General features: G+C 41.2%; 1 protein-coding gene across 1 annotated transcript in view; it reads right to left on the reverse strand.

The window, feature by feature from the left end:
- The window catches only part of LOC107293278 (actin-binding LIM protein 3-like), a gene marked incomplete at its 3' end in the record, with an annotated part of 29,722 nt that overhangs the window by 4,669 nt on the left and 6,581 nt on the right, over positions 1-18,472 (reverse strand). The window contains exons 3-4 of the mRNA XM_015822428.1: positions 13,109-13,292; positions 4,531-4,643 (exon numbers count right to left, since the gene is read on the reverse strand). Of these exons, the coding sequence (XP_015677914.1) occupies positions 4,531-4,643; positions 13,109-13,292 (297 nt within the window). The remainder of the gene's footprint in view (positions 1-4,530; positions 4,644-13,108; positions 13,293-18,472) is intronic.

The raw sequence follows: 18,472 nt of genomic DNA on the forward strand, positions 1-18,472 counted from the left end.
AAAAAAAAAAAAAAAAAAAAAGATATTGTGGTCTTGTATTGTTTTTTTTTTCCCCTCAGGGGCTTCTTAAAAGGTTCCTGGAAACTGAGTAGGGACAGAAGAGAGGAGCCTTTCTTTGGGTGCTGATTCAGCAGATTTGTCCCATGCAGCTCTATTCACGGTGGCTTGTTTCTGAACTTCCAGTTGCAAAAACAGCTGGACTATCTGGTTGGATGCAGTGACAGATCTCTTCTCTTTGAGAAGTGGACATTCTTCTTCGCTCTTGTGTAGGTTTACAGGATCGCCTTAAACCAGTGATGGTGAACCTTTTAGAGACTGAGTGCCCAAACTGCAACTCAAAACCCACTTATTTATCGCTGGGTGCCAAGTGGGCATGGCCCACTGGGTGGGCGTGGCTGTGGTGGTCATGGCAGACTGGGTGGGTATGGCCAAGGTGGACGTGATCACCTCGATGTTGCTTATTGGGAGGGATGCCTGTGGGGGCCAGGCAGGGTTGGGGGAGATCCAGGGGGTCTCTGGCAGGTGGGGCGGTGGCCAGGAGGCTCGTCCTGCAAGGTGAGGCGAGGCAGGGTGGGGTTGCCATTGTCACAGGGCAAGGTGAGGCAGGGGCCGGGGTGGCTGCTGCCTGACACCATCGGCCCTCGCACACAGAGGCCAGCGAGCGCATGGGGGCCGACAGTGTCCGTCAGCAGCCACAGCCTGCCGGCCCTTCAACCGGTGCAATCTGGGGCTCTACAGCCCGCCACCAGCAATTCAAAAAAGCCACCTCTGAGCTGGACAGCCGGCTAACAGCTGAGGAGGCAATGCAGTGAGTCGTGCCCAGGAAAAGGAGAGCATGCGAGGCCAGGAGGGATGGGACAGTGGGGAGGGAAACCAGCCGTGCTGGGATGCATCCGACCACGTGGGACCTCGGCAAGTTAGCGGGCAGCTGGTTGAAGAGTGACGGTTGTCATCTCCGGGGCATGGTGCGCGTGCCCACAGAGAGGGCTCAGAGTGCCGCCTCTGGCATGCGTACCATAGGTTCGCCACCACTGCCTTAAACAGTCACAGTTTGAGGAAAGCTTATGTAGTTCAATCTTATGGAACCTCTAAGTTATCTGGAACATAATTACAATTCTCAGTATAATTTTATAACATAATTTGCAACTAAAAATAATGGGAATGATCCAAATAGGAGGAAAATGTATTAAACCAGGAGAGGTTTCTTGTGTCAGGTATTCTAAAAAGTGCATACTATAATTGGCAGATACTAAGAAAAACAGGTAAAAAGTAGACTGTTGAAAAAAAAACAGAAATGGGACAGAACAAAAGTGTAGAAAGGGGTGGGGAAGCAAAATCTACTTTGGCAGTTGTATCTATCCATACGCCGATCCTCCTTTCTAGAAAAAATATTAGCCAGCTTCACCGTATCTTAGCAGCTTAATGGGATTACATTTATCCTATGCATAGTATTACATAGCACCCTGATTTTACTATGTAATAGAGTAGAGCCAGAGTAGGGCCAGATAAAAACATCTTGAAGTAAAATGAATCCCGGTGATGCACTTCTTTTGCTAGTTAACATGGGACACGATTCAGCAGGAGCCTCTTATGCACCAACTTGCACAAATTTTCAGATTTTGCACACAATCCCTGTATGTTTTAAAGGAGCATCCTGTGAATGGCATTTGTAAATCCAACACACACTATTTCTAACACCATGATCAGAAACCAACTCAAGAATCCACATCATCTTATCCTCGAGCAGACACCCTGAAGTATTTAAACCTAAAAGCAGAATTGCCACTTTCATTGTTCTATAAAGTTCATTTCAGGGATAAATATTGAACCAAAGGGTAGATAAGAATGACATTTAATATTCTATCACCTTCTGTGGCACTGGTTGATTTAATGATTTAATAAAAGAAGATTATTAGAGAAAAGTTGACCAGAGAAAAGAAGGACTAGGGGTGACATGATAGCAGTGTTCCAGTACTTGGGGGTCTGCCACAAAGAAGAGGAGGTCAACTTATTTTCCAATGCACCAGAGGACAGGACAAGAAACAATGAATGGAAACTAATCAAGGAGAGAAGCAACCTGGAATTAAGAAGAAACTTACTAACAGTGAGAACAATTAAACACTGAAACAGCCTGCCTTCAGAAGTTGTGGCTGCTTCAAAACTGGAGGTTTTTAAGAGACTGGACAGTCACTTCTTTGAAATGGTGTAGTAGGGTTTCCTGCTTGAGTAGGGGATTAGACTAGAAGACCTCCAAGGTCTTTTCCAGCTCTGTTCTGAATTGAATTAATGAGGTGTCCTTTATCAAAAAACTAAGGCACAATAACAACAGTGCAGCAATTATCTGGAGCTACTATAAACACAGAAACTAAAGGGGAGAGGGAGCTCAGTGTTTGAGTACACATTTCCACTTTCTGTTATTTTAACAGTTGTAGTCCAGTGAAATTGCAAGACTTGTCCCTCCTCTGTTTGGCCCCTACAGAACATCTGTGTTTACATCTTCATGCAAACTTAAAAGCAAAGCAAGCCTGTCTTGGACAGCTTTTTCTTTAGCTCAACTCAGCTGATCTGGGAAAAGAAACATAGCACCTCCACCCTTTTTCCTGGAAAAAGGGTGAGCCAACACTGTGGAATTCTTGTTGACTTTGACTCTGTGATTTTCCTGCACTAAGACAGCCTTTTAAATATTGCAAATGGGAGCACAGAAGAAACTACCTTTTCCAAATGCAGCTACACTACAACTGTCATGTTTCTGTAGAAACGAAGACAGAAATGTGACTTTTACCACCTTGGACCATACAGGCTGCAGTCCAGCTGGGAGTTCGGCATGTATCAGGAGCTTAAATCAACAGGCTTACACGCTCTTAATTCTCCTGTTGAATTGTGGCCACTGTGTTCTTGTTTGGCAGCTTCGAACAGCTCTGCCAAGAGCCAGCTGTCACAGGGAAGCACTGTTTTGTGATTGTAGCAAGGAATACTGTGTCATTCTTCTCTTAGTAATCCATGTGTCTAAGGAGACAGTAACATCTATTGCCTCCACTGTGAGATCATACAGCTTGCTGTGCAATGGCATCCAGCTGGTAGGCAGCCCAATCGAGATTGCTCATTACAAGGCTTTTACAAGAATTCTCTGTTTGTATGTTCAGTAAGCAACAGCCTTTTTAGCATTTGTTGGGCAAAGAAGCCATCATATAACCTGAAGGTAGCTTTTTGCCTTTCTAGTCTACAAATTTCAGCATGATCTATCAAGCCACAAGCAGGGAAGCTCTCTCCCACACTCCCTCGGTCTGGGAAGTGGGGGCATGACTCATTCAGGGCATAACTGAGGAAACAATTCTGAAACAGGGAGAAAGCAAAGGAGTACTTTTTCCTCACCCCACAGCTTTCATGGAAAAACCTGAGGTAATGGGAAGGGGCCTGAAAGACTCCTGGGTTGTGGACATTTCATAAATTCATCAGTGCTTCAGTTCAAAATAGGTCAACAAGTATAATGGTATGTTGGAATGAGTTTGCAAGACTGAGCCCAGTCATGCTGGTTAGGACTGGACAGATAAGAGAAACCACGGTCCATAGTTAGAGAGAGGCTCGAAAGAGACCTTCCCAAATTTCTCAGGGTAAAGGAGATGGGAGAAGAATGGTACTTGCAGGATTCTGTTAATGTTACCCTAGAATACAGTAGAATTGGTTGATCTGATTGTGTTTTCTGCCTGACAACAAGGGAGTAACAAATAGCAGCTGCCCCACTTGGGCAATGCCAATTGTAGGCACTCCTTCAAGGCAAAAGACTTCACCAAGGCATGAAGATTATTACAAAAATACTCTATTCTAGCCCACTGAGTCTCCCAAATCATGAAATCAGAAGTCAAATCAGAAGTTCAGCATAGCCAAAAGAATAAAATGTGCAAGGCTACAATTAATGTAAAACATGAGTAAATTGTACTTACTTCCCCCCCCTCCAAAATAAAAAGTTAAATACAACTTTTGTCCGCCACGGATATACATGACAACATTTATATACTATTTTGATTTTTTAAAATCATCATGATCATCATCCACTTTGGTTTAATCTGAAATTTAATGACTATGAATATTGTAAATTATTTTCAGATTTTTCTACATTCAAAGTGATAGAGAAATACTTTAACTAAATCACATTAGGGATGATGGTGATGGTGATGATGAAGACCATCACCATCATCATTATTTATAAGATATTCAACTTTCCTTTTTCAGTTAAGAATTCCCAAATAGCTTGAATCAGCAAAAGAATTCTTGGAGATATGTTCTTTCAATAAGTCTTAATATTTAGTATTGTTATAATTTACGCTGGATGCCTTTTAACATTTTGGTACATGGGGGGCAAATAAATCCAAATTATAAAATGTAAAATTAGTTGAGGGCAAAAATCCTACTAGATTGCATAAAGAAGCAATACACAGTTCTAAGTTACTAGATGACCTCTGGTCTTTATAGTACTTCCTTCTCTTAATCTTGTTTGGATGCTGTATAAAAAGTGAAATCAACCTGACTTACGGCTTGGTCCATGAATCTTGATAGGCTTGTTGCTAATCAGTGAATGGGAACAAGTTTGGCAAACACAATCCTTGCCACTGAATGTCACTTTATCTCCAATAGGAAAGGGCTTCCTAAAACAAGGAAAAATAAGCAAGACATCAGAAATGCATAAGTTAATACCAGCATGAACCGGTATTTCACCAATTATTATTACACTTAGTCAGCTATTATGGTTCGTGTGTGTTCTATTTTCTGAAGAGTCTATTAATGAAATTTGGAATTTAATGCTCATGGAAATAAATGAAGTATGGGAAGCCTGCTTGTTTGTTTGGAAACATCTGTTGACAATTCAATTGTCTTTTGTTATTTTTGTGGGTTTTGATGACTCATCTTTGGATAATTCTCACTCTTGGTTAAGTCTGGTTGAGTTGAGAAAAGCAGTTTTATGCATACCACGGAATTAATTCCTTGTTGACTACCTTAAATACATGGCAGATGAAAGATGACATTTTTTACAAACGAAGATCTCAGAGAACTTGCCCATCCTGTTTCTGAAGAAAAAAGGTTTAAAGTAATTCTCACTGGCCCTGGAGCAATATTTGAATTTGTTTATCTGCTAGAAGCACCTCTTAGAAAGAGTCTGAAAATCATCACGAAGTGAGAGGTTTTTCCTTTTAACATAAGATGAACCAGTTGGGAAGTCTCAAAAAGAACAAAAACAAAGAAACCTAGTTAAACAGACAAGCAATCATGTAAGTATTTCCAAAATATGCTCACAAGAGCAAAAGAAATAAGACACCTACATCAATCCAGAGAGTGGGCTTTTTAAACACAAATTTAATGATTTGGGATTTAATGTTTCGTTTTATAAAAGGGGAGACTTTTGTTTTTACTTCAGACAGGGATAGCACAGCATTGTTTTGAGCTTGAGTGTCTTCCAAAAATATTCAAAACCACCCATTTTGCATTTAGAATAGCTGTTTCATGCTCAAAATGTGGCACTGAAACAAATTTGCTCTGAATCTGAAACAGTTTGATTCAAAATTTTCTGCACACCTCGGGAGAAACCTTGGTTATCTCCCAGGAAGGAGAGTAGGGTATCCACATTTCCCAAACCAGTAATGTTCCCCTGTGTTCTTAACTGCTGAGAAATGATTTTTTAGCACAGTTTGAATGGAGAAATTTAGTCCAGTGTTATTTATTTTTAAAACACCGATATAAAGTTTCAACTGCTAGTGACTTCATGGACATGTCCACATAGTTTTCTTGGCAACAGTATGGAAAAAGCTTCTTGTTGCTGGATGGCCTTTTGATTTCCAAGTCTAACCTACAGATATTTCCTAATTATCTGTCACCCGAACACTAATTTGGTTTAACACTACATAGTTTTTCAAAACTAACCATGGTTCATTTGTTTGTCACCATTTAATTCAAATTATCTTTAAAGCATTATAAACTACCTATGCACCACCAGCAATCCCTTGTGTTACTTCTAATGGAGGCCTGCAGAAACTTTCATTGTTTCTGTAAATTGGCTGCTGGAGGAAGGATGTTTGGGGAGATCTCTCCTTGTCACCTTCTTCCTTGGAATATACGGTAATCTTTCCACTGCTAATCAATCAATTGTGTCCTGGAGACCCAAGAGATGGTTTAGATGGAGTAGGCACAGCGTGAGGCTGCTTCTTCCTGTATACAAACTTTCTCTAATTAAGCTGATGGATAGACCTATAATATCTCAGCATTCAGAGGAGGAAGGTTTAGACCTTCCTATCCCTGGCCTATCCTTTTGTGGCCAGGCCACAGAGTATATCTGAATGTTGAGGGTTGATATGCCGAATTCAAAAGATTATCCGTAATCTGACTTCATTGCTGCATGTGGCTATGGGATTTATTGGGGAAAAAACTCTTGCTTACACGTGCTTTATGGACACTCTCTCAAGCATGGACGTAAAAACACACAATAATATAGCAAAAATAAAATAAGCACCAGAACAAACATTGCAGGCTGCAAAATACAAACAGTGATTTAGTAGTTGACAGCATATAAACAAATGAATGAAATGTCTTCAGCTAAAAGTCTGGGAAGATAAAATCAACTCAGAAGAAAAATTAGGTGCACCTTTAACACTCTTGCAAAATGCCTGCTAAACTGTGGCTTATGTGATAAAAGCCAGGTGACAGCTGATTCCTGATGCACAAGAACACTATGGAAGAAATCTTGTCTCGTTTTACTCACTAGTCCATAGTAAGTTAAGCAGAAGCATCTCCAATGCCAGCCATAAAGCAATGGCACTGGTCCCACTTCTTGAGTTATCCCAAGCCTAAGTCACAGAGCTTTTAAGGATCAAAACCAGCTCTTTCAATTAGACTTGGAAAGTAAACCAGGGTAGTGGCTGCAATAAAGATATTACTTGAACTGACCCTCAACACCACCTTTTTGGACCACTCGTCCTGGATCCTCAGGCTTTTTAAGCCTCACACACAAATGTGATCCAGAAAGATACTGTGTCTGATAGTCATGAAAGCTTCTAAAAGACTGGGGAGTCAGAAGAACTCCGAGGGTCTATCCCTTGGATTAAACTGAATGAATGCAGCCAAGGTTTTCCCTTGTCTAAAATGCACCTGGAGCTAATGTTGATCAAAGATAATTTCCATGAATTGCCTTTCACTTGATGTTATTTGGGAATGGGGTGCTGCACCACTTTCTTATCTGATTAAGAATATAAGAAAATTGGCTCATTAAAAGTGAGCCTATTAGGCTAGAATGATTAGTAGATTCTAGAATAGAAGATAACGAGTTAGCATGAAATCCTGTGGATGAATGTAATTAAGAGAAACACAGTGCTACAATTAATACGCTTATGTTCATGTTTCTCTAGCTGATAAAGGTATTAATCCAAAGGTATCTGGTCACTGCAACTTTGGGCTTTTTCACTTATATCTAACTAAGGCGCAAATATGTCCTGGCAATATATATATTTTGCCTTACTCCTATGACCATGTCCTTATCCTGTCCTTGTAGCAAGACAGGCCAAAGTCATGCATATTTGTGCAGTATTGTTTCCCTTATTCTGACACTGTTCAAAAACAGCTTCAAAGGGATGTAAATTGTTAGATTTTGTCACACATCAAGTTGGAGGGAAATCAGGCAACAGGCAGGTACTGGGAAGAGAAACAGAACAGCAACAATCAAGGCTGATGAGTAGTAGGGCAGCAAATTTCATATCCATATGGACTTTTTTCCTCATTCATGGTGGAATTCTACTAAGCAGTGGGGAAGGATCCTCTGTAAGCAGCTATCATATTTTTAATGGAGTGTGCCCAAATTGCAGTTTCCTTGATGTCCTGAAAATATATTTGAAATCTCACGCCATGCAAATGTTTGTTTGTTTGATTGTTTCAAGTATTTATAAGATTACCCAACCATTTGATTCTGAGAACTGTACAACAGGAATAAAATTTTAGCAAAAAAATAACCATAAATTGTTATAAAGTAATCCAGTATATAAAACAGCAAGCCAAACAAAACAATTAAAATAACCAAAAGGGGACTCCAAGTCAGGACTTCATTGCTTTTCTAAAAGCAAGCCAGTAGTATATCGGAGGGAGATCACTCCAGACTCTAGGAGCAGCCACTGAAAAGGGACACTTCCTAAATCCAATAAGACGACAGGGTTTAACGGAAGGACAGACAGATGTACTTGAGAGCAGGCAGTCCTGCAATTTCAGTACCCACTGGTGCTTTTCCATCTTTCTCCTTATTTTGCTATGAGATTGCTCTGTTTTCCTTCAACACCTTGATGGCTTCAGTGCTTTCTTCACATCCCCATATTTTATTTTTTAAAAAAAGAAGTTGTGATAGAAGACTGACTTCATTGCAAACATGATGACAGTTGGGCAAACTTGCAGAACTGACTGTTTGACATCAAATATCATGGTCAAAGAACTGACAAACCTCTCCCAGACAGTTGAAGAATGTGATGCAGACAGTGGAATACTTTAAAATACAAAGAGTTTGCTTTTCACACAGATAAACAAATAGTGCAAGAACTAGCAACAGTTATTATTTACGTGCACTCGAGATGTGCATGTATGCAAAAGGAAATACATGAGATGAAATGGGCTGGAATACAACACAAACACACATAGACATAGGTGTCCATGTCTGCCAGGAGACAGAGAATTAAAGGTGCATGGTTAAATGGTCAACCTTACCTGTAGAATATAAATATAGAAGCTTGCCTTAGCAGAGTTAAGAAACACCTATTTTAATAGTATTCTGCTCTCTCTCCCTCCATAAGATTAAGCAAGGAAAATACTACAAAAGCTACATGAACCCTAAGAAAAAACATGAGAAATTCTAGAATATAACATTATTCTTAAACACATCATCTCAGAACAATTAATACTTTAACTATACTTCAATTTAAATTGGTTAAACACTAGGAAGAGGATAACTAGTATCTTCTCTATGAGCATAAATGAATGGAGTTAATATTAAAATCTATGTTTTCGAAGGAACAGCAACTATTCTAAATTAATTATAGTAGAAAGAAAGATGAATTTAAATCTGAGTTGAGAAATGCAAACTAATTACTCCCCTCCTTAGAGACAGATAATTGGAGAAATTAACCCAGAGTGGAGGGTATATAGCTGGCTGCAAATGACATTTCATTAGAATGAAGGGAAGGATTCTTATATTTCATCTAGATCAGGGTTTCCCCGAAGTGGTCATGGGACTATTTAAGGGGTTGTTGTTGCTATTATTTCTGCTACAATTAGTTAAAGTAGTATTTTTATATAATAAATGTTTGGTAGTTGATGGACAATCTGAAGTTTCATGAAGGGATCAATTAGGCTGAAGCATTTGGGGACCCCCCCCTCTAGATGTATGGATGTATATAAAAACATCTTGAACACAGACGCTGGGAAGATTGGATTTATTTCAATGTATTAATTTCCGATTCAAAAGAACAAGGGTAGTAAGGCTTTACTAAATGCCAGTTTTTAAGCTTGGGATCTAATAGGCGATCATTTTGTATCAGTGGAAATAATAATCCCCCTCTCATAAAGTTTAAGCAAAGGAACTTGAACACAATGAGATAAACTACGACCTGAGCATTAAGTACCAATCCTTGCCTTTTAACCCCACTGCCACAGGTGATCAGTGGAAACACTTATTTTTGCCCAGTTTGTGGGGAAAAAAACCTTTTGGAAAGTAATCGACATCAGACTTGCCAAACTGCTCACAACTGCTCAATCATCTGGGAAATCTAATCTGAGCATCATAATCCACCTTACTCAACTTGTAAATGTACCTCTACCTTGCTCAGCATTCCTCTTAGCCTGTACTTATACTACATTGTGGTTTGTTGCTATTGCCATTCAATACTGGAGCAACTTGGGGATTAGCTTACCAGCTATTTCCTGGTAATGCTTGTAAGAAACAAATGGTATGGATAGCGTCAACACACAAGTATCACCCTACCCTGAAGGTTAGTGATTGATGCTGGACTAACAATGCCATTTAGGCTAAGTGGAAAACAGCCTTGGTTGCTACAGAAAGGGTGGTACAGATTCTACAACAAAGAAACTTCAGTTTAGTGATTCTAACAAAATACCGCACGGGTAATGGCAGCAATTTGTAGGCGTAGACACATAAAGCTACTAGGGTTAATTTAAGGCTATCTTTTCCTGTCATTCACTGACACTCTTTCTTAATTCTAATGTTTCTCTAATACAAAAGCCAAACATTAAAAAAAAAAAAAGACACAGTAAAAGACCTGTCCTACCTGAGGATTTTTGTGACCTAGAATCATTCATAGGCCACAACATTTTCACCACTCCCCTGGGAGGATGCTAATCACCCTTCCTCTTGCAGAGATATCCAACTGAAACCCGAATTAATCATTAGATTGTCACTACAATCAGAATTAGCCCTACACTTGCTTCACACTTTCTTCATCTCATTAATGCCACATAATCATAACTTATGGAGCCAGTTCCTGCCTAATTATATCCATCTTGTTCTCTCCGTGTGAAATTATTGTCTGCAAATTGTGAACATGCATTTTGTTTGTGGTTCTCTTCCTTTAGAGAAATGACAAATGTGCACCACGGCTTTTGTTAGGAGGATGCAGACTTCTTCCCAGCAGCCTGTGCAGAAAATTCATTTTTTTTTTCAGCACTCGGTTTGCAATTTGGTGCTCCCTTCCCTAGCAACTGCCTCCATAGCCAGTAAAGACAGCCGCAATCAGACAACTGCTATGAGAACCCACGGAAGGTTATCTGTTGATACCATTGATGATAAGGGCCATTATGTCTTCTTCAGGTCTTTATGCTTTCTAATAACTTTTTTTTTTACATTAAGGATTTGACTTGCAAGGGGGATTGAAAAAAGCAAAGCAACAACTTTTTCCAGGGAGGCAACTTAATTTGACTAGGGGAGAAAGGCAGGATGGCGGAAGCTTTTCATCATATTCCCCCTCCTTCGCCATCCTGATTTATTTTGCCTTGCTTTTTAATTATCAGTTGCATTTCTATTCCAATATTTCAGTATCAATCCAGTTAAAAACAAATATTCAATCGCAGTCTTTGGGCCTTTGTTGCTGACCCGGAGGCCTCTGCCTGGAATCTCTTTCATGGCCTGCTTCGTCCTTCAGCAAAGCCTTCCCCAGTATCACTGCTGGTGAAGGATTATGGCAGTTTAAATCTAAGACAGGGAAAGATATCATTTGAAGAAGCTGCCTTGGACGGCGTCACATGTTTTGGAAAGTATTTTTTGAGGTAAGGACCAGGAATCCGTCTCCCTTTCTCTCAGTAAAAGCAGAAGAAGCTGATTCAGGTAGCCTTTGACTTACAATTGTTCATTTAATGACCGTTCAAAGTTACAACGGCACTGAAAAAAGTGACCTATGACCCCTTTTTCACACTTACAGCATCCCAATAGGCATGTGATCAAAGTTTGGACGCTTGGCAACCGGTTCATACTTATGACGGGTTGCAGTGCCCCAGGGTCATGTGATCAACTTTTGCGACCTTATGACAAGCAAAATCAGTGGGGGAAGCCAGATTGACTTAACAACCAGGTTACTAACTTCACAACTACAATGATTCACTTAGCAACCGTGGCAAGGAAAGTTGTAAAATGAGGCAAAACTCCTTTAACAGATGTCTCACTTAGCAACAGGACCACCTGTATCTAGTTTTAGAAGAAGAATACCAGTGGTCAGAAGCAAGTGACAGATAGTCCTTGACTTACGACCACAACAGAGCCAAAATTTATGTTGCTAAGAGAGATGGTTGTTAAGTGAATTTTGCCCCATTTTGCAGACTTTTTTTTGCCACAGTTGTTAAGTGAATCCCTGAAGTTATTAAGTTAGTAACATGGTTGTTAAGTGAATCTGGTTTCCCCATGGACTTTGCTCGTCGGAAGGTCACAAAAGCGGATCACAGGGCCCCAAGACCCTGCAACTGTCATAAGTATATGCCACTTGCCAAGCGTTCGCATTTTGACAACCTGAGTGCTGCAATGGTTGTGCGAAAAACGGTCCTACATCACTTTTTTCAGTGCCGTTGTAACTTCAAGCCGTCACTAAATTAACTGTTGTAAGTCAAGGACTACCTGCAATTCTTGCAGTAATAGAAAATATATGTAGCTCAGGATTGAATTTTTGCACTTCTACATTTTCATTGCCGTGCTGGTAACATCAATTTTTTCACCAACTGCTGAAAAGGAGAGATTTTTATGGGCAGGATAAATTATTATTTGGAGAACAAGGAAGAAGAAAAGGAAACAAGCACAAACAAAAAACAAAAAAACAAAACACACTGTTGATGTTGAATTCCAGGGGAGCACATCAGGCTAGAAAGGCAAGCCATTTAGGCAGCCATCACTTTCCAGAGAAGATCTGCCAACTGGGGAGCAAATTCTAAGGGTGGAGGCCAAGCTTCGCCTGCAACTGCTGGACTGGGATCAAATCTTGGCATCGGCTGAAAGAAGATTCCAGTCTAGATTCTGTTTTTCCCAAATAAAACGAATCAAATTTGACAACTCTATCCTCCCCCGTGTCTGATAAGACGCAGAGGCAATGTACAGGTAGTCCTCAACTTACAACAGTTCATTTAGTGACCATCCAAAGTTAAAACGGCACTGAAAAATGTGACTTATGACTATTTTTCACAGCTACCACCTTTGCAGCATCCCCATCGTCATGCGATCAAAATTCGGATGCTTGGCAACCGGTTCATATTCATGACCTTTTGTGACCTTCTGGTAAGCAAAATCAATGGGGAAGCCAGGTTCACTTAACAGCTGGGTTACTGACTTATCAAGCGCAGTGATTCGCTTAAGAACTGTGGCAAGAAAGGTTGTAAAATGGGGCAAAACCCGCTTAACAAATGTCTGACTTAACAACAGAAATTTGGGGCTCCGTTGTGGTCGTAAGTCGAGAACTACCTGTATGCTGATTGCAACAAAGCTATAATGCAATCTGTGGTTTAACACGAATACTGCATCTTTCCCCAAGGGGGATTCTGCTCACCATCATCGTCACTCCTGAGGGGTTCACACGTTGCTGTCAGACAGTTGACTCACCTGCACATGCTGCACACAAAGCACTTGGGATGGTAAGTCCGGCCCAAGGCTGAGATAACCTCTCCAGTGATGAAGTCTTGGCAGCTGTCACAGCGGGTGCCATAGAGCTGCTGGTAGTCATGGGTGCAGATGTATTCCCCATTTTTAAAGAAGAAGCCAGACTGCGCTAGGTCACAGCCACACACTACAGAGGGGAAAGTACATGCAGAGATAGAAAAGTCAGTCCTTTCACCTCTCCAAATAGGCACTTTTCTCTTTTAAAACAACAGACACTTCTTTTTTTTTAAAAAAAATAAATTTTTTATTAATTTTTCATTAAGAAACAAAAACATAAATCTTTTATCACAATATCAACCAGAAAAAAAACATCAAACAGTACATTCACGGACGTGTCCGGTGTCCCCCTCCCGCACCCCCCTCTCACCTACCTACACCTTCCTCCTCCTTATCTTACCACCACTCCTCCTTCCTCCCTCTTTCCTACTTCCCTTTCTCCCTCAATCATCCCGTCAGTGCAGAAACAACAGACACTTCTTGAGGTGCCATCATAAAGATGGGGTGTCTGTGTCATGCCTAAAGCCTCGTTTGTCAATCAAAGGGGAGACATTTAGGAGTTAAACCTTGTCCACGCTTCACAGCCAAGGTGAATGGATCCACATTTTGTACAGTAATTTTATTGGCAACAGCCCCATTGCTTTTTCCAAAATATAAGAGTTGTGTTTCTTCCACAAAACATAATGACAGAGTCAGAAGGGACCTTGGAGGTCTTTTAATCTAACCTCCTGCTCAAGCAGGAGACCCTATACCATCTCAGATAAATGGTTGCCCAATCTCTTCTTAAAAATCTCCAGCGTCGGAGCACCCAAATCATCACTTTTAGGAAGACCAAATACAGGGGGACCAGCCATACTTAGGAATTCCCATCAGCCAGTCGAAAGCTGGCTTCCTTCTTATATCTATGACCCCTGGCTTCCAGGTCATTTCTAATCTCCACTCAATGTACCCGGTCATTCATTTTGCAAATTGGAATGGCTTAAATGTGTTTGCCGAATCACCTCCTATCAACTCAGCCTATTCGCTCTCTAGTATCTAAATATTAGATAAAGCAGCCTGAAGCAGGATTATCTGAAGCCGCCACCTGTTTTTTATCCCCTCACTGACACCTGAGGCTTGACTGGTGCCGGTATGTGAGAGGGTCTTTCCATGGCGCAGCTTTGGCAGGCCCTGCGCCTCAGGAAATCCTTTGGCTTCTCCCTGATGACAATCTCCCTGATCAAGCTTGAAAGCTTTTCTGCTCCAGCATGCCTTCAGCCAATTTTTGCCTTCTGCTCTGTCAGTTCCATCTTTGCTATCCAAATTATATGTTTCTGCTCTCTGTTTTTGTTTATTGACTTTTTTCATGTACATATTTGCTGGGGTTGTCAAGGGCCACTGTGTGTGTGTGTGTGTGCGCGCACACACACAGGATCACATTATGCAATGCTTTCCTAAGGAGAGGGTGTGTCTAATGAGATGCTTATGTGTAGGAGTTTGTGCAAAACAATCTTTAGAAAACAAGTTGGACAGGAAGCCATGCAGAATAATTATGGAGGTACAAGGCTGCTTTGGTAGCCTCGCTGCCCACTCTGGATGACTGGCACTGGGCAGTGTGATCTCAGTACACTGATGAACTCCCTATGTGAAAGGTCCATCTGGTGTGTTAGAATTGTATCAGTGTTCTCTGGTGCACAGGTCACCATTAGATACTATAGAAGTGCCTGAACCAGTTTGGAGTTTCTCTGCAATGATGGACTCCGAGTCACCTCAGTGAAACCATTTCTTGAATTGTAAGGATAAATTTCCATCCTTCGGCCACTCTCCTCTGCTCAGCATCAAATAGTAACTTCTTATCTACCATCCCTACTCCCTACAGACTCTAGGAGGACAAGATACTTCTTGCGGTGCTCTATAATGCCCCTGTTGTGTTGTTAGCACCATACAGTGCAAATAAAGCAAGGTGAGGGTGGGGGAGATGTTGTGAAGAGAGATTTCTGCCGAGAGAAAGCCTGGCCTGGGGAATTGGCTGTGAGCCTTGGTGCGTGACGGCAACAAGATGTGCCCTTTTGATTGACTACAACCAGACAGGTTGAGAGGCTGAGTAGGCTAGTGGAGGGGCCACTGGTGTATTGGATCTTTAATGGCAACTGGTGCCATGGGAAGGGATGAGAAATACATTGAGTGGAGTTCTTGTCTTTTCAGCGACCTTGGCCTGTAATTCCCCAGTGAGGTAAGGGAGAGAAACAAACTGGCAATGCAGTGAAGAAATGGCTCAATTACTACACTCACAAGACATGACCCACTGAAAGACAGATAGTCCGAGAAGTAGTTTTTGAAGTGTTTTGCAATTTTACAGTCACACAGGCAAGCTTGCCTCAATTTACCGCTGTCATTCTGTAGTCGCCAGTAAGAATACATTTGGGAATTTTACTCCAGTTATATCAGAAAGACCCAAACTGGGATAAGTTCCTGAACAATTTTGGAATGGGAGGGGGAAGACTACATTTATTTTTCAAATATAGTTTGCTGGGAAGGTTAAAAAGATGAATGAGACCAAGATAAAGCAAGAGCGGGAACATGACCAATGCTGAATTTAATTTTAAGAAACAGAGTTAATTCATTTTCACCCCACATCTACATCCTGCTTCTTACTTTGCGTCTCGCCTTTCAGTGATCTCATCAGCTTCATCCAACTACAATTTTCTCAATATTCCCATTCTTCTCAATCCATTCATTCATCTTTGATATATGCAACATGCAATCTGATCCTCGTTGACCAAAACATCTCCATATACTTTGTTGGTATACAATCCATATTAATTCTTGAGGCTCTTCTTGTTTTTTTGCCACACAATTGCCACTGAATTCTATTTGTTTTTATGTTTCTCCTGACACACCTAATACTGATTTCCATATGACAAACTTGACAGAAGTGCATTCTTACATGCAGATACTTTCATTTTTCACATTTCATTCATATCACATTATCAGACATCTTCTGTAAATCAATATTTGTACATTCCCACATTCATGCATCTCTCCTTCTGCTAACAAACCCAAAGCCAGTCTGGACACCTACTGTCTGGCACAACACATCCAAAACTTTGCTGTTTCCTTTTTGGGCTCCTTTGATTAGAATTCTGATAAACAACTTCCAGGTGTACTAAACAAACTAATTTCCCTGTAATTCATTTTTGTTACTGCTCCCTTTGTGCCAGAGAACAATAATGGCATCCCTTCTATTGTCAAGCACAAATATAGCATACACACACACACACACACACACACACATGTTGTGTGCAGCCATTCCATAATGAGACCATATTCATACACATAGTCCTTGGCTTACGTCCATTCATTCAGTGACCATTACAGTTACAGCTGGGAAAAAAATGGATGTACACAGTGGTGGGATTCAAATATGTGAACAACTGGTTCTCTGTGTGGATGCCACTTTCGGAAGTCCATTCTGGGCCTGGGCAACAAAAAATTAGCTACGGATTCTGCTGAAGTGGTGTGAACCGGCTGAATCCCACCACTGGATGTATGACTGAACTTAGAAGCTCTGGCTATTGTAGCAACCCCATGGGCATGTGATTACAATCCAAATGCTCAAGATTCTCAGCTTGCAATTATAAGGTTGCAGATAGTGCTGGCTGATCACAGGCAAATTCAATGGGAAGCCAGCAGTCAAGGTGCAAGTCACTCCAATACGACACTCTTGTTTTTTCTCCTGTCTGGTGCATCACCCCCTCACCCACACATGGCCTGCATTGACTCTCCCAAACCCTCTCCTGGCCTCTCCTGACTTGCAAGCGGCCTGCACCAGTCATCCCAGCTCCTCCCCCAGCCTTTGACTTGTATCTAGACCAGAGGTCCCCAACCTTTTGGGCACCGGGACCGGTTCCATGAGAAAGGTTTTTCCGGGGATCAGGGGGGGGTGTGTGGTTTTGTGTGCTGCCTGCATCTTGCAGATGGGGCTTTGCTTGTTTGTGCGGACCAGTTGCTGGCATGCTGTGGCCTGGTACTGGTCCATGGACACGAGGTTGGGGACCCCTGATCTAGACTGCACTGACCTCCCCCAAACCCTGTGGCACTCTCAGGCTCCTTACTTAGGACTCATTTCATGACCTGCTGTGCATCTTGGGGTTTACAGCAGCAACTGGGACTGCTGAGACTGCCATTGCCAAAAAATATTGTGCTTTATGGCTGCATTGCTTAGTGATGACAATCCAGGTCCCAATTGCCATTACAATCTGAGGATTATTGGTATCCTAGATTTCTCCAAGTATGTCAGCTTCCCCTGCAGAGCCAATATTTTCCTAGCATTTATGTTTTTCTTGCCATTGTTTTTTTCTTGGGCATTAACACTTATAGCATTTGTTTCAGTCCCACTTTTTTCTCATACGTAAATCTCAAATCATTTAAAGCATTTTTATTTTTGATGCCACTTTTCCTGCTCGATGATCTTTGTTTACCCTCATCAATCACTTCCAAAATAATGTTTAAATTCCATCAAAGAGTCAATTTGATGTAGCAGTTAAAGCATGAGGCTAGAAAACAGGAGACTGTGAGTTCTAGTCCTGTCTTAGGCATGAAAACCAGCTGAGTGACTTTCGACTAGTCCTTCTCTCTCAGTCTAACCCACCTCACAGGGTTATTGTGGGAAAAGTAGGAGGAGGAAGGTATATTCAATATGTTCATTGCCTGGAGTTATTTGTAAAAATAATTAAGATGGGGTTAAAAAATATTTTTAAAACCCCAATCTGCATTTTCTTTGCCTCTTTCAATCCTTATCTCCTCCTTGTTCTCCTCAATTGCAACTATATTTTCTCTCCAGACCTATTATTCAACAATTCTCTCTTGCTTTCATTTTTTGCAGCAATCTTCATTCGTTTTTTTCCCTCAGTCACTTCATCTTTCTACCAAGCATCCTTCTCCTTACTTCCCATTAGGGAATAAGGATTTCCTTTTGCTTTGGAAGCAAATAAAGAGGGCTGCCAAGTTCTCTCCTGGTGGTTCTAAGTACCTTTTGAAGCTGGAGACAGGCTGAAGTCTTTGTCTAACAGAATAATCAACATCAAACTCCAGGGGGCTGGAGACACACACTTTTCCTGTGGTGTTCTGAAAGCCGGCAGAGCCAATAAAGTCTAGGAGCATGAGAACATTCAGATTTGCTTGAATTCCCCCCCCCCCCCGTACATAAATCATCCATGTACTGCTAAGAGAAGTTTGTTTTGTATAGACTTCCCTGGTTGCAACCCAATGAATCAATCAAGATATTGCCCTTGGTCTGACTTATGGACTAGGACAGGGGTAGGCAACCTT

The sequence above is a fragment of the Protobothrops mucrosquamatus genome, unplaced genomic scaffold (genome assembly GCF_001527695.2).
Source record: "Protobothrops mucrosquamatus isolate PMUCROS unplaced genomic scaffold, P.Mucros_1.0 scaffold1561, whole genome shotgun sequence".
NCBI classification, from domain to species: Eukaryota; Metazoa; Chordata; class Lepidosauria; order Squamata; family Viperidae; genus Protobothrops; species Protobothrops mucrosquamatus.